At 37.8% G+C, this 16,822-nt stretch overlaps 1 protein-coding gene across 1 annotated transcript; it reads right to left on the reverse strand.

The window, feature by feature from the left end:
- Positions 1–2,912: 2,912 nt before the first annotated feature.
- Positions 2,913–16,553, reverse strand: LOC135532848 (uncharacterized). The gene is made up of 3 exons (XM_064960279.1): positions 16,290–16,553; positions 14,449–14,530; positions 2,913–3,118 (listed from the first exon to the last, which is right to left on the reverse strand). The coding sequence occupies exons 1-3, from the start codon at positions 16,551–16,553 to the stop codon at positions 2,913–2,915; spliced, it is 552 nt and encodes a 183-aa protein (XP_064816351.1).
- Positions 16,554–16,822: the final 269 nt, after the last annotated feature.

The raw sequence follows: 16,822 nt of genomic DNA on the forward strand, positions 1-16,822 counted from the left end.
ATATATAAATACCTGGTTAAATAAAGGGTTTGGGTTATATATATAATATATAAATACCTGGTTAAATAAAGGGTTATATATAATATAAATAAATACCTGGTTAAATAAAGGGTTAGGGTTATATATATAATATATAAATACCTGGTTAAATAAAGGGTTATATATATAATATACAAATACCTGATTAAATAAAGGGTTATATATATATAATATATAAATACCTGGTTAAATAAAGGGTTAGGGTTATGTATATAATATATAAATACCTGGTTAAATAAAGGGTTATATATATATATAATATATAAATACCTGGTAAAATAAAAGGTTTTATATATAATATATAAATACCTGGTTAAATAAAGGGTTAGGGTTATGTATATAATATATAAATACCTGGTTAAATAAAGGGTTATATATATATATAATATATAAATACCTGGTAAAATAAAAGGTTTTATATATAATATATAAATACCTGGTTAAATAAAAGGTTATATATATATAAATACCTGGTTAAATAAAGGGTTAGGGTTATGTATATAATATATAAACACCTGGTTAAATAAAGGGTTATATATATAATATACAAATACCTGATTAAATAAAGGGTTATATATATATAATATACAAATACCTGGTTAAATAAAGGGTTAGGGTTATATATATAATATATAAATACCTGATTAAATCAAGGGTTAGGGTTATATATATAATATATAAATACCTGGTTAAATAAAGGGTTATATATATATATATAATATATAAATACCTGGTAAAATAAAAGGTTTTATATATAATATATAAATACCTGGTTAAATAAAAGGTTATATATATCATATATAAATACCTGGTTAAATAAAGGGTTATATATATAATATATAAATAGCTGGTTAAATAAAGGGTTAGGGTTATATATATATATAATATATAAATACCTGGATAAATAAAGGGTTATATATATATAATATATAAATACCTGGTTAAATAAAGGGTTTGGGTTATATATATAATATATAAATACCTGGTTAAATAAAGGGTTAGGGTTATATATATAATATATAAATACCTGGTTAAATAAAGGGTTATATATATAATATACAAATACCTGATTAAATAAAGGGTTATATATATAATATACAAATACCTGATTAAATAAAGGGTTATATATATATATATAATATACAAATACCTGGTTAAATAAAGGGTTAAGGTTATATATATAATATATAAATACCTGGTTAAATAAAGGGTTATATATATAATATATAAATACCTGGTTAAATAAAGGGTTATATATAATATATAAATACCTGGTTAAATAAAGGGTTATATATATAATATATAAATACCTGGTTAAATAAAGGGTTAGGGTTATATATATAATATATAAATACCTGGTTAAATAAAGGGTTATATATATAATATACAAATACCTGATTAAATAAAGGGTTATATATATATAATATACAAATACCTGGTTAAATAAAGGGTTAAGGTTATATATATAATATATAAATACCTGGTTAAATAAAGGGTTATATATATAATGTATAAATACCTGGTTAAATAAAGGGTTATATATATAATATATAAATACCTGGATAAATAAAGGGTTATATATATAAAATATAAATACCTGGTTAAATAAAGGGTTAGGGTTATATATATAATATATAAATACCTGGTTAAATAAAGGGTTATATATATAATATATAAACACCTGGTAAAATAAAAGGTTATATATATAATATATAAATACCTGGTTAAATAAAAGGTTATAAATATTATATATAAATACCTGGTTAAATAAAGGGTTATATATATAATATATAAATACCTGGTTAAATAAAGGGTTATATATATAATATATAAATACCTGGATAAATAAAGGGTTATATATATAATATATAAATACCTGGATAAATAAAGGGTTATATATATAAAATATAAATACCTGGTTAAATAAAGGGTTAGGGTTATATATATAATATATAAATACCTGGTTAAATAAAGGGTTATATATATATTATATAAATACCTGGTTAAATAAAGGGTTATATATATAATATATAAATACCTGGTTAAATAAAGGATTATATATATAATATATAAATACCTGGTTAAATAAAGGTGAAATAAAGACTGACTGAATAAAACGGACTGAATAAGGATGAATATAATATACAAATACCTGGTAAAATAAAGGGTTATATATATAATATATAAATACCTGGTTAAATAAAGGGTTATATATATATAATATATAAATACCTGGTTAAATAAAGGGTTATATATAATATATAAATACCTGGTTAAATAAAGGGTTATATATATAATAAATAAATACCTGGTTGAATAAAGGGTTAGGGTTATATATATAATATATAAATACCTGGTTAAATAAAGGGTTATATATATAATATATAAATACCTGGTTAAATAAAGGGTTATATATATAATATATAAATACCTGATTAAATAAAGGGTTATATATATAATATATAAATACCTGGTTAAATAAAGGGTTAGGGTTATGTATATAATATATAAATACCTGGTTAAATAAAGGGTTATATATAATATATAAATACCTGGTTAAATAAAGGGTTATATATATAATATATAAATACCTGGTTAAATAAAGGGTTATATATATAATATATAAATACCTGGATAAATAAAGGGTTATATATATATAATATATAAATACCTGGTTAAATAAAGGGTTATATATATAATATATAAATACCTGGTTAAATAAAGGGTTATATATATAATATATAAATACCTGGTTAAATAAAGGTGAAATAAAGACTGACTGAATAAAACGGACTGAATAAGGATGAATAGAATATGTATGCAAATTTAATAGAAGCTGAATGGAAACTGAATAGAAGCAGAGTAGTCTGGAGTCAGAATAGAGTTTTCATGATGCTGAGCACTGTGTGTGTGACGTCTGACCTCTTGCCGGGCGGTAGGGCATCAGTCACAGGCGGAGGAGAGTCGTACTGTCTGATGATATCCTTGATGTTACTGCTGGGTACGATGTCGACCTGAGGCAACACTGATGACTTCACCACCTCAGCAGCAGGGGGAGCAGGACTGGTCACCACCGGGGCTACACATCACATAGGGAGAGAGAGGACTGGTCACCACTAGGGAGAGCAGGACTGGTCACCACTAGGGAGAGAGGACTGGTCACCACTAGGGAGAGAGGACTGGTCACCACTAGGGAGAGAGGACTGGTCACCACTGGGGCTACACATCACATAGGGAGTGAGAGGACTGGTCACCACTAGGGAGAGAGAGGACTGGTCACCACTAGGGAGAGCAGGACTGGTCACCACTAGGGAGAGAGGACTGGTCACCACTAGGGAGAGAGGACTCGTCACCAATAGGGAGAGAGGACTTGTCAACACTAAGGAGAGAGGACTGGTCACCACTGGGGCTACACATCACATAGGGAGTGAGAGGACTGGTCACCACTAGGGAGAGAGAGGACTGGTCACCACCGGGGCTACACATCACATAGGGAGTGAGAGGACTGGTCACCACTAGGGAGAGAGGACTGGTCACCACCGGGGCTACACATCACATAGGGAGAGAGAGGACTGGTCACCACTAGGGAGAGAGGACTGGTCACCACTAGGGAGAGAGGACTGGTCACCACTAGGGAGAGAGGACTGGTCACCACCGGGGCTACACATCACATAGGGAGAGAGAGGACTGGTCACCACTAGGGAGAGAGGACTGGTCACCACTAGGGAGAGAGGACTGGTCACCACTAGGGAGAGCAGGACTGGTCACCACTAGGGAGAGAGGACTGGTCACCACTAGGGAGAGAGGACTGGTCACCACTAGGGAGAGAGGACTGGTCACCACTAGGGAGAGAGGACTGGTCACCACCGGGGCTACACATCACATAGGGAGAGAGGACTGGTCACCACTAGGGAGAGAGGACTGTTCACCACTAGGGAGAGAGGACTGGTCACCACCGGGGCTACACATCACATAGGGAGAGAGAGGACTGGTCACCACTAGGGAGAGAGGACTGGTCACCACTAGGGAGAGAGGATTTGTCACCACAGGGGAGAGAGGACTGGTCACCACTAAGGAGAGAGGACTGGTCACCACTAGGGAGAGAGGACTGGTCACCACTAGGGAGAGAGGACTGGTCACCACCGGGGCTACACATCACATAGGGAGAGAGAGGACTGGTCACCACTAGGGAGAGAGGACTGGTCACCACCGGGGCTACACATCACATAGGGAGAGAGAGGACTGGTCACCACTAGGGAGAGAGGACTGGTCACCACTAGGGGGAGCAGGACTGGTCACCACCGGGGCTACACATCACATAGGGAGAGAGAGGACTGGTCACCACTAGGGAGAAAGGACTGGTCACCACTAGGGAGAGAGGACTGGTCACCACCGGGGCTACACATCACATAGGGAGAGAGAGGACTGGTCACCACTAAGGAGAGAGGACTGGTCACCACCGGGGCTACACATCACAAAAGGAGAGAGAGGACTGGTCACCACTGGGGAGAGAGGACTGTTCACCATTGGGGAGAGAGGACTGGTCACCACTGGGGAGAGAGGACTGGTCACCACTAGGGAGAGAGGACTGGTCACCATTGGGGAGAGAGGACTGGTCACCACTGGGGAGAGAGGACTGGTCACCACTAGGGAGAGAGGACTGGTTACCACTAGGGAGAGGGATTGGTCACCACCGGGGCTACACATCACATAGGGAGAGAGAGGACTGGTCACCACTAGGGAGAGAGGACTGGTCACCACTAGGGAGAGAGGATTGGTCACCACAGGGGAGAGAGGACTGGTCAAAACTAGGGAGAGAGTACTGGTCACCACTAGGGAGAGAGGATTGGTCACCACTAGGGAGAGAGGATTGGTCACCACTAGGGAGAGAGGATTGGTCACCACCGGGGCTACACATCACATAGGGAGAGAGAGGACTGGTCACCACTAGGGAGAGAGGACTGGTCACCACTGGGGAGAGAGGATTGGTCACCACAGGAGAGAGAGGACTGGTCACCACTGGGGAGAGAGGACTGGTCACCACTAGGGAGAGAGGACTGGTCACCACTGGGGAGAGAGGATTGGTCACCACTAGGGAGAGAGGACTGGTCACCACTAGGGAGAGAGGATTGGTCACCACAGGAGAGAGAGGACTGGTCACCACTAGGGAGAGAGGACTGGTCACCACTAGGGAGAGAGGACTGGTCACCACTAAGGAGAGAGGACTGGTCACCACTAGGGAGAGAGGACTGGTCACCACTAGGGAGAGAGGACTGGTCACCACTAGGGAGAGGGACTGGTCACCACCGGGGCTACACATCACATAGGGAGAGAGGACTGGTCACCACTAGGGAGAGAGGACTGGTCACCACAGGAGAGAGAGGACTGGTCACCACTGGGGAGAGAGGACTGGTCACCACTAGGGAGAGAGGACTGGTCACCACTAGGGAGAGAGGATTGGTCACCACAGGAGAGAGAGGACTGGTCACCACTGGGGAGAGAGGACTGGTCACCACTAAGGAGAGAGGACTGGTCACCACTGGGGAGAGAGGATTGGTCACCACTAGGGAGAGAGGATTGGTCACCACTGGGGAGAGAGGACTGGTCATCACTGGGGAGAGAGGACTGGTCACCACCGGGGCTACACATCACATAGGGAGAGAGAGGACTGGTCACCACTAGGGAGAGAGGACTGGTCACCACTGGGGGGAGAGAGGACTGGTCACCACCGGGGCTACACATCACATAGGGAGAGAGGACTGGTCACCACTGGGAGAGAGGACTGGTCACCACTAAGGGGAGAGGACTGGTCACCACAGGGGAGAGAGGACAGGTCACCACCGGGGCTACACATCACATAGGGAGAGAGAGGACTGGTCACCACTAGGGAGAGGACTGGTCACCACTAGGGAGAGAGGACTGGTCACCACCGGGCTACACATCACATAGGGAGAGAGAGGACTGGTCACCACTAGGGAGAGAGGACTGGTCACCACTAGGGAGAGAGGATTGGTCACCACAGTGGAGAGAGGACTGGTCACCACTAGGGAGAGAGGATTGGTCACCACAGGGGAGAGAGGACTGGTCACCACTAGGTAGAGAGTACTTGTCACCACAGGGTAGAGAGTACTGGTCACCACAGGGGAGAGAGGACTGATCACCACAGGGTAGAGAGAACTTGTCACCACAGGGTAGAGAAGACTGGTCACCACAGAGGAGAGAGGACTGGTCACCACTAGGTAGAGAGTACTTGTCACCACAGGGTAGAGAGTACTGGTCACCACAGGGGAGAGAGGACTGATCACCACAGGGTAGAGAGAACTTGTCACCACAGGGTAGAGTATTTGTCACCACAGGGTAGAGTACTTGTCACCACAGGGGAGAGAGGACTGGTCACCACAGGGTAGAGAAGACTGGTCACCACAGGGTAGAGAGAACTTGTCACCACAGGGTAGAGAAGACTGGTCACCACATGGTAGAGTACTTGTCACCACAGGGGAGAGAGGACTGGTCACCACAGGGGATAGAGTACTTGTCACCACAGGGGAGAGAGGACTTGTCACCACAGGGGAGAGAGGACTTGTCACCACAGGGGAGAGAGTACTTGTCACCACAGGGGAGAGAGGACTGGTCACCACAGGGTAGAGAAGACTGGTCACCACAGGGTAGAGAAGACTGGTCATCACAGGGTAGAGAGTACTTGTCACCACAGGGTAGAGAGTACTTGTCACCACAGGGGAGAGAGTACTTGTCACCACAGGGGAGAGAGTACTTGTCACCACAGGGGAGAGAAGACTGGTCACCACCAGGGCTACACATCACAGAGGGAGAGAGAGGATGAGATGTCTGATTGTTATAAATCATATGATGTCTGATTGTGGTATGTATCATGTGATGTCTGATTGTTAAATATCATGTGATGTCTGATTGTGGTATATATCATATGATGTCTGATTGTGGTATAAATCATGTGATGCCTGATTGTGGTATATACATGTGATGTCTGATTGTTATAAATCATGAGATGTCTGATATTTATAAATCATGAGATGTCTGATTGTTAAATATCATATGATGTCTGATTGTGGTATATATCATGTGATGTCTGATTGTTAAATATCATATGACGTCTGGTTGTGGTATATATCATGTGATGTCTGATTGTTATATATCATGTGATGTCTGATTGTGGTATATATCATATGATGTCTGATTGTGGTATAAATCATGTGATGTCTGATTGTTATATATCATGTGATGTCTGATTGTGGTATATATCATATGATGTCTGATTGTGGTATATACATGTGATGTCTGATGGTTATAAATCATATAATGTCTGATTGTGGTATATATCATGTGATGTCTGATTGTGGTATATATCATGTGATGTCTGATTGTGGTATATATCATATAATGTCTGATTGTGGTATATATCATGTGATGTCTGATTGTGGTATATATCATATAATGTCTGATTGTGGTATATATCATGTGATGTCTGATTGTGGTATATACATGTGATGTCTGATTGTGGTATATATCATGTGATGTCTGATTGTGGTATATATCATATGATGTCTGATTGTGGTATATATCATGTGATGTCTGATTGTTATATATCATGTGATGTCTGATGGTTATAAATCATATAATGTCTGATTGTGGTATATATCATGTGATGTCTGATTGTGGTATATATCATGTGATGTCTGATTGTGGTATATATCATGTGATGTCTGATTGTGGTATATACATGTGATGTCTGATTGTGGTATATACATGTGATGTCTGATGGTTATAAATCATATAATGTCTGATTGTGGTATATACATGTGATGTCTGATGGTTATAAATCATGTGATGCCTGATTGTTATAAATCATATAATGTCTGATTGTGGTATATATCATATGATGTCTGATTGTGGTATAAATCATGTGATGCCTGATTGTGGTATATACATGTGATGTCTGATTGTTATAAATCATGAGATGTCTGATATTTATAAATCATGAGATGTCTGATTGTTAAATATCATATGATGTCTGATTGTGGTATATATCATGTGATGTCTGATTGTTAAATATCATATGACGTCTGGTTGTGGTATATATCATGTGATGTCTGATTGTGGTATATATCATATGATGTCTGATTGTGGTATAAATCATGTGATGTCTGATTGTTATATATCATGTGATGTCTGATTGTGGTATATATCATATGATGTCTGATTGTGGTATATACATGTGATGTCTGATGGTTATAAATCATATAATGTCTGATTGTGGTATATATCATGTGATGTCTGATTGTGGTATATATCATATAATGTCTGATTGTGGTATATATCATGTGATGTCTGATTGTGGTATATACATGTGATGTCTGATTGTGGTATATATCATGTGATGTCTGATTGTGGTATATATCATATGATGTCTGATTGTGGTATATATCATGTGATGTCTGATTGTTATATATCATGTGATGTCTGATGGTTATAAATCATATAATGTCTGATTGTGGTATATATCATGTGATGTCTGATTGTGGTATATATCATGTGATGTCTGATTGTGGTATATATCATGTGATGTCTGATTGTGGTATATACATGTGATGTCTGATTGTGGTATATACATGTGATGTCTGATGGTTATAAATCATATAATGTCTGATTGTGGTATATACATGTGATGTCTGATGGTTATAAATCATGTGATGCCTGATTGTTATAAATCATATAATGTCTGATTGTGGTATATATCATATGATGTCTGATTGTGGTATAAATCATGTGATGCCTGATTGTGGTATATACATGTGATGTCTGATTGTTATAAATCATGAGATGTCTGATATTTATAAATCATGAGATGTCTGATTGTTAAATATCATATGATGTCTGATTGTGGTATATATCATGTGATGTCTGATTGTTAAATATCATATGACGTCTGGTTGTGGTATATATCATGTGATGTCTGATTGTGGTATATATCATATGATGTCTGATTGTGGTATAAATCATGTGATGTCTGATTGTTATATATCATGTGATGTCTGATTGTGGTATATATCATATGATGTCTGATTGTGGTATATACATGTGATGTCTGATGGTTATAAATCATATAATGTCTGATTGTGGTATATATCATGTGATGTCTGATTGTGGTATATATCATATAATGTCTGATTGTGGTATATATCATGTGATGTCTGATTGTGGTATATACATGTGATGTCTGATTGTGGTATATATCATGTGATGTCTGATTGTGGTATATATCATATGATGTCTGATTGTGGTATATATCATGTGATGTCTGATTGTTATATATCATGTGATGTCTGATGGTTATAAATCATATAATGTCTGATTGTGGTATATATCATGTGATGTCTGATTGTGGTATATATCATGTGATGTCTGATTGTGGTATATATCATGTGATGTCTGATTGTGGTATATACATGTGATGTCTGATTGTGGTATATACATGTGATGTCTGATGGTTATAAATCATATAATGTCTGATTGTGGTATATACATGTGATGTCTGATGGTTATAAATCATGTGATGCCTGATTGTTATAAATCATATAATGTCTGATTGTGGTATATATCATATGATGTCTGATTGTGGTATAAATCATGTGATGCCTGATTGTGGTATATACATGTGATGTCTGATTGTTATAAATCATGAGATGTCTGATATTTATAAATCATGAGATTTCTGATTGTTAAATATCATATGATGTCTGATTGTGGTATATATCATGTGATGTCTGATTGTTAAATATCATATGACGTCTGGTTGTGGTATATATCATGTGATGTCTGATTGTTATATATCATGTGATGTCTGATTGTGGTATATATCATATGATGTCTGATTGTGGTATAAATCATGTGATGTCTGATTGTTATATATCATGTGATGTCTGATTGTGGTATATATCATATGATGTCTGATTGTGGTATATACATGTGATGTCTGATGGTTATAAATCATATAATGTCTGATTGTGGTATATATCATGTGATGTCTGATTGTGGTATATATCATGTGATGTCTGATTGTGGTATATATCATATAATGTCTGATTGTGGTATATATCATGTGATGTCTGATTGTGGTATATATCATATAATGTCTGATTGTGGTATATATCATGTGATGTCTGATTGTGGTATATATCATGTGATGTCTGATTGTGGTATATATCATGTGATGTCTGATTGTTAAATATCATATGACGTCTGATTGTGGTATATATCATGTGATGTCTGATTGTTATATATCATGTGATGTCTGATTGTGGTATATATCATATGATGTCTGATTGTGGTATAAATCATGTGATGTCTGATTGTGGTATATATCATATGATGTCTGATTGTGGTATATATCATGTGATGTCTGATTGTTATATATCATGTGATGTCTGATGGTTATAAATCATATAATGTCTGATTGTGGTATATATCATGTGATGTCTGATTGTGGTATATATCATGTGATGTCTGATTGTGGTATATATCATGTGATGTCTGATTGTGGTATATACATGTGATGTCTGATTGTGGTATATACATGTGATGTCTGATGGTTATAAATCATATAATGTCTGATTGTGGTATATACATGTGATGTCTGATGGTTATAAATCATGTGATGCCTGATTGTTATAAATCATATAATGTCTGATTGTGGTATATATCATATGATGTCTGATTGTGGTATAAATCATGTGATGCCTGATTGTGGTATATACATGTGATGTCTGATTGTTATAAATCATGAGATGTCTGATATTTATAAATCATGAGATGTCTGATTGTTAAATATCATATGATGTCTGATTGTGGTATATATCATGTGATGTCTGATTGTTAAATATCATATGACGTCTGGTTGTGGTATATATCATGTGATGTCTGATTGTTATATATCATGTGATGTCTGATTGTGGTATATATCATATGATGTCTGATTGTGGTATAAATCATGTGATGTCTGATTGTTATATATCATGTGATGTCTGATTGTGGTATATATCATATGATGTCTGATTGTGGTATATACATGTGATGTCTGATGGTTATAAATCATATAATGTCTGATTGTGGTATATATCATGTGATGTCTGATTGTGGTATATATCATGTGATGTCTGATTGTGGTATATATCATATAATGTCTGATTGTGGTATATATCATGTGATGTCTGATTGTGGTATATATCATATAATGTCTGATTGTGGTATATATCATGTGATGTCTGATTGTGGTATATATCATGTGATGTCTGATTGTGGTATATATCATGTGATGTCTGATTTTTAAATATCATATGACGTCTGATTGTGGTATATATCATGTGATGTCTGATTGTTATATATCATGTGATGTCTGATTGTGGTATATATCATATGATGTCTGATTGTGGTATAAATCATGTGATGTCTGATTGTTATATATCATGTGATGTCTGATTGTGGTATATATCATATGATGTCTGATTGTGGTATATACATGTGATGTCTGATGGTTATAAATCATATAATGTCTGATTGTGGTATATATCATGTGATGTCTGATTGTGGTATATATCATGTGATGTCTGATTGTGGTATATATCATATAATGTCTGATTGTGGTATATATCATGTGATGTCTGATTGTGGTATATATCATATAATGTCTGATTGTGGTATATATCATGTGATGTCTGATTGTGGTATATACATGTGATGTCTGATTGTGGTATATATCATGTGATGTCTGAATGTGGTATATATCATATGATGTCTGATTGTGGTATATATCATGTGATGTCTGATTGTTATATATCATGTGATGTCTGATGGTTATAAATCATATAATGTCTGATTGTGGTATATATCATGTGATGTCTGATTGTGGTATATATCATGTGATGTCTGATTGTGGTATATATCATGTGATGTCTGATTGTGGTATATACATGTGATGTCTGATTGTGGTATATACATGTGATGTCTGATGGTTTTAAATCATATAATATCTGATTGTGGTATATACATGTGATGTCTGATGGTTATAAATCATGTGATGCCTGATTGTTATAAATCATATAATGTCTGATTGTGGTATATATCATGTGATGTCTGATTGTGGTATATACATGTGATGTCTGATGGTTATAAATCATATAATGTCTGATTGTGGTATATATCATGTGATGTCTGATTGTGGTATATATCATGTGATGTCTGATTGTTATATATCAAGTGATGTCTGATTGTTATAAATCAAGTGATGTCTGATTGTGGTATATATCATGTGATGTCTGATTGTGGTATACATCATGTGATGTCTGATTGTTATATATCAAGTGATGTCTGATTGTTATAAATCAAGTGATGTCTGATTGTTATAAATCAAGTGATGTCTGATTGTGGTATATATCATATGATGTCTGATTTTTATAAGTCATGTGATGTCTGATTGTTATAAATCATGTGATGTCTGATTGTTATAAATCAAGTGATGTCTGATTGTTATAAATCAAGTGATGTCTGATTGTTATAAATCAAGTGATGTCTGATTGTTATAAATCAAGTGATGTCTGATTGTTATAAATCAAGTGATGTCTGATTGTTATAAATCAAGTGATGTCTGATTGTGGTATATATCATATGATGTCTGATTTTTATAAGTCATGTGATGTCTGATTGTTATAAATCATGTGATGTCTGATTGTTATAAATCAAGTGATGTCTGATTGTTATAAATCATATAATGTCTGATTGTGGTATATATCATGTGATGTCTGATTGTTAAATATCATATGATGTCTGATTGTGGTATATATCATGTGATGTCTGATTGTTATATATCATGTGATGTCTGATTGTGGTATATATCATATGATGTCTGATTGTGGTATAAATCATGTGATGTCTGATTGTGGTATATATCATATGATGTCTGATTGTGGTATATACATGTGATGTCTGATGGTTATAAATCATATAATGTCTGATTGTGGTATATATCATGTGATGTCTGATTGTGGTATATATCATGTGATGTCTGATTGTGGTATATATCATATAATGTCTGATTGTGGTATATATCATGTGATGTCTGATTGTGGTATATATCATATAATGTCTGATTGTGGTATATACATGTGATGTCTGATTGTGGTATATACATGTGATGTCTGATTGTGGTTATATATCATGTGATGTCTGATTGTGGTATATATCATGTGATGTCTGATTGTGGTATATATCATGTGATGTCTGATTGTTATATATCATGTGATGTCTGATGGTTATAAATCATATAATGTCTGATTGTGGTATATATCATGTGATGTCTGATTGTGGTATATATCATGTGATGTCTGATTGTGGTATATATCATGTGATGTCTGATTGTGGTATATACATGTGATATCTGATTGTGGTATATACATGTGATGTCCGATGGTTATAAATCATATAATGTCTGATTGTGGTATATACAAGTGATGTCTGATGGTTATAAATCATGTGATGCCTGATTGTTATAAATCATATAATGTCTGATTGTGGTATATATCATGTGATGTCTGATTGTGGTATATACATGTGATGTCTGATGGTTATAAATCATATAATGTCTGATTGTGGTATATATCATGTGATGTCTGATTGTGGTATATATCATGTGATGTCTGATTGTTATATATCAAGTGATGTCTGATTGTTATAAATCAAGTGATGTCTGATTGTGGTATATATCATGTGATGTCTGATTGCGGTATACATCATGTGATGTCTGATTGTTATATATCAAGTGATGTCTGATTGTTATAAATCAAGTGATGTCTGATTGTTATAAATCAAGTGATGTCTGATTGTGTTATATATCATATGATGTCTGATTTTTATAAGTCATGTGATGTCTGATTGTTATAAATCATGTGATGTCTGATTGTTATAAATCAAGTGATGTCTGATTGTTATAAATCATATAATGTCTGATTGTGGTATATATCATGTGATGATTGATTGTGGTATATACATGTGATGTCTGATGGTTATAAATCATATAATGACTGATTGTGGTATATATCATGTGATGTCTGATTGTGGTATATATCATATAATGTCTGATTGTGGTATATATCATGTGATGTCTGATTGTGTTATATATCATATGATGTCTGATTTTTATAAGTCATGTGATGTCTGATTGTTATAAATCAAGTGATGTCTGATTGTTATAAATCATATAATGTCTGATTGTTATAAATCATGTGATGCCTGATTGGTATATATCATGTGATGTCTGATTGTTATAAATCAAGTGATGTCTGATTGTTATAAATCAAGTGACGTTATTAATTAATGAATTACCAAACTTCCTGGCAGGTTCCTTGTTGATGGGGATGGCTGGAGACTTCTGGTGAGGAACCCCGTCTTTAACTGCGGTCTTGGCCTGAGAAGGAGGGAGCCACACAACACACACCTGAAGTCCTAACGTCCTGCAGATACACCACAGTCAACCTGAAGTCCTAACGTCCTGCAGATACACCACAGTCAACCTGAAGTCCTAACGTCCTGCAGATACACCACAGTCAACCTGAAGTCCTAACATCCTGCAGATACACCACAGTCAACCTGAAGTCCTAACATCCTGCAGATACACCCCAGTCAACCTGAAGTCCTAACATCCTGCAGATACACCACAGTCAACCTGAAGTCCTAACATCCTGCAGATACACCACAGTCAACCTGAAGTCCTAACATCCTGCAGATACACCACAGTAAACCTGAAGTCCTAACATCCTGCAGATACACCACAGTCAACCTGAAGTCCTAACATCCTGCAGATACACCACAGTCAACCTGAAGTCCTAACATCCTGCAGATACACCACAGTCAACCTGAAGTCCTAACATCCTGCAGATACACCACAGTAAACCTGAAGTCCTAACATCCTGCAGATACACCACAGTCAACCTGAAGTCCTAACATCCTGCAGATACACCACAGTCAACCTGAAGTCCTAACATCCTGCAGATACACCACAGTCAACCTGAAGTCCTAACATCCTGCAGATACACCACAGTCAACCTGAAGTCCTAACATCCTGCAGATACACCACAGTAAACCTGAAGTCCTAACATCCTGCAGATACACCACAGTCAACCTGAAGTCCTAACGTCCTGCAGATACACCACAGTCAACCTGAAGTCCTAACGTCCTGCAGATACACCACAGTCAACCTGAAGTCCTAACATCCTGCAGATACACCACAGTCAACCTGAAGTCCTAACGTCCTGCAGATACACCACAGTCAACCTGAAGTCCTAACATCCTGCAGATACACCACAGCCAACCTGAAGTCCTAACATCCTGCAGATACACCCCAGTCAACCTGAAGTCCTAACATCCTGCAGATACACCCCAGTCAACCTGAAGTCCTAACATCCTGCAGATACACCACAGTCAACCTGAAGTCCTAACATCCTGACCTGCAGATACACCACAGCCAACCTGAAGTCCTATCATCCTGCAGATACACCACAGTCAACCTGAAGTCCTAACATCCTGCAGATACACCACAGTCAACCTGAAGTCCTAACATCCTGCAGATACACCCCAGTCAACCTGAAGTCCTAACATCCTGCAGATACACCCCAGTCAACCTGAAGTCCTAACATCCTGCAGATACACCCCAGTCAACCTGAAGTCCTAACATCCTGCAGATACACCACAGTCAACCTGAAGTCCTAACATCCTGCAGATACACCACAGTCAACCTGAAGTCCTAACATCCTGCAGATACACCACAGTCAACCTGAAGTCCTAACATCCTGCAGATACACCACAGTCAACCTGAAGTCCTAACATCCTGCAGATACACCACAGTCAACCTGAAGTCCTATCGTCCTGACCTGCAGATACACCACAGCCAACCTGAAGTCCTAACATCCTGCAGATACACCACAGTCAACCTGAAGTCCTAACATCCTGCAGATACACCACAGTCAACCTGAAGTGTTACCTGGGCAGGTATAGGTACTATACTCTTAGGAAAAAGGCTTCCTAAAAGGGTTCTTTGGCCGTCCCTATGGGAGAACCCGTTTGGGTTCCTTGTAGAACCCTCTGTGGAAAGGACTATACCTGGAACCCAGAAGGGTTCTTCAATGGGTTCTCCCACGGGGACAGATTCTACACTCGTATCAACTCACCTGGGTGGAAGTATAGGGGTCTGGGAGGCTGACTAGATATGGCTGTACCTCAGGACTGGTGGGCTGGCTAGCCCCAGGGTAGACAGGGGCAGGCTGGGAAGTGGAGTTGGGTCTCAGGTTCTGGCTCTGGGCAGGATAGGGGTCAGGGAGGCTGGTTGGACTGGAGGTGGCAGGGGAAGCAGCATAGGTGCTGGGAGGCATGACAGCATACGGACTCACTGGACTGGAGGTGGCAGGGGAAGCAGCATAGGTGCTGGGAGGCATGACAGCATACGGGCTCGCTGGACTGGAAGTGGCATAAGGGCTAGGAGTGATGCTAGCATATGGGCTCGGGGGGAAATGTGTGTAGGGGCTAGGAGGGAGGGAGTGGGGGAGGAGGGGGCTCATGGGGGGTGAGATGAGGGGGGAAGAGGGGGCGAGGTCATGGGGGAGGTTACTAAAGCCATGGCCTGCATTGTCATCTGCTGGGCCTGGGGAGGAGGGAAGAGGGGCAGGTGGAGAAGGGGAGAGGAAGGGGAGGGAGAGGAGAGGGG

The sequence above is a fragment of the Oncorhynchus masou genome, unplaced genomic scaffold, assembly GCF_036934945.1.
Source record: "Oncorhynchus masou masou isolate Uvic2021 unplaced genomic scaffold, UVic_Omas_1.1 unplaced_scaffold_2059, whole genome shotgun sequence".
NCBI classification, from domain to species: domain Eukaryota; kingdom Metazoa; phylum Chordata; class Actinopteri; order Salmoniformes; family Salmonidae; genus Oncorhynchus; species Oncorhynchus masou.

Excerpts from the sequence above, each read along its gene's own strand:
- LOC135532848 (XM_064960279.1), bottom strand. The coding sequence starts at position 16,553 with ATGCCTCCCAGCACCTATGCTGCTTCCCCTGCCACCTCCAGTCCAGTG. Across the intron at positions 14,531-16,289 it reads ACCCCTATACTTCCACCCAG|GCCAAGACCGCAGTTAAAGA; the intron begins GTGAGTTGATAC and ends CCTCCTTCTCAG. Across the intron at positions 3,119-14,448 it reads GGAACCTGCCAGGAAGTTTG|CCCCGGTGGTGACCAGTCCT; the intron begins GTAATTCATTAA and ends TGTGATGTGTAG.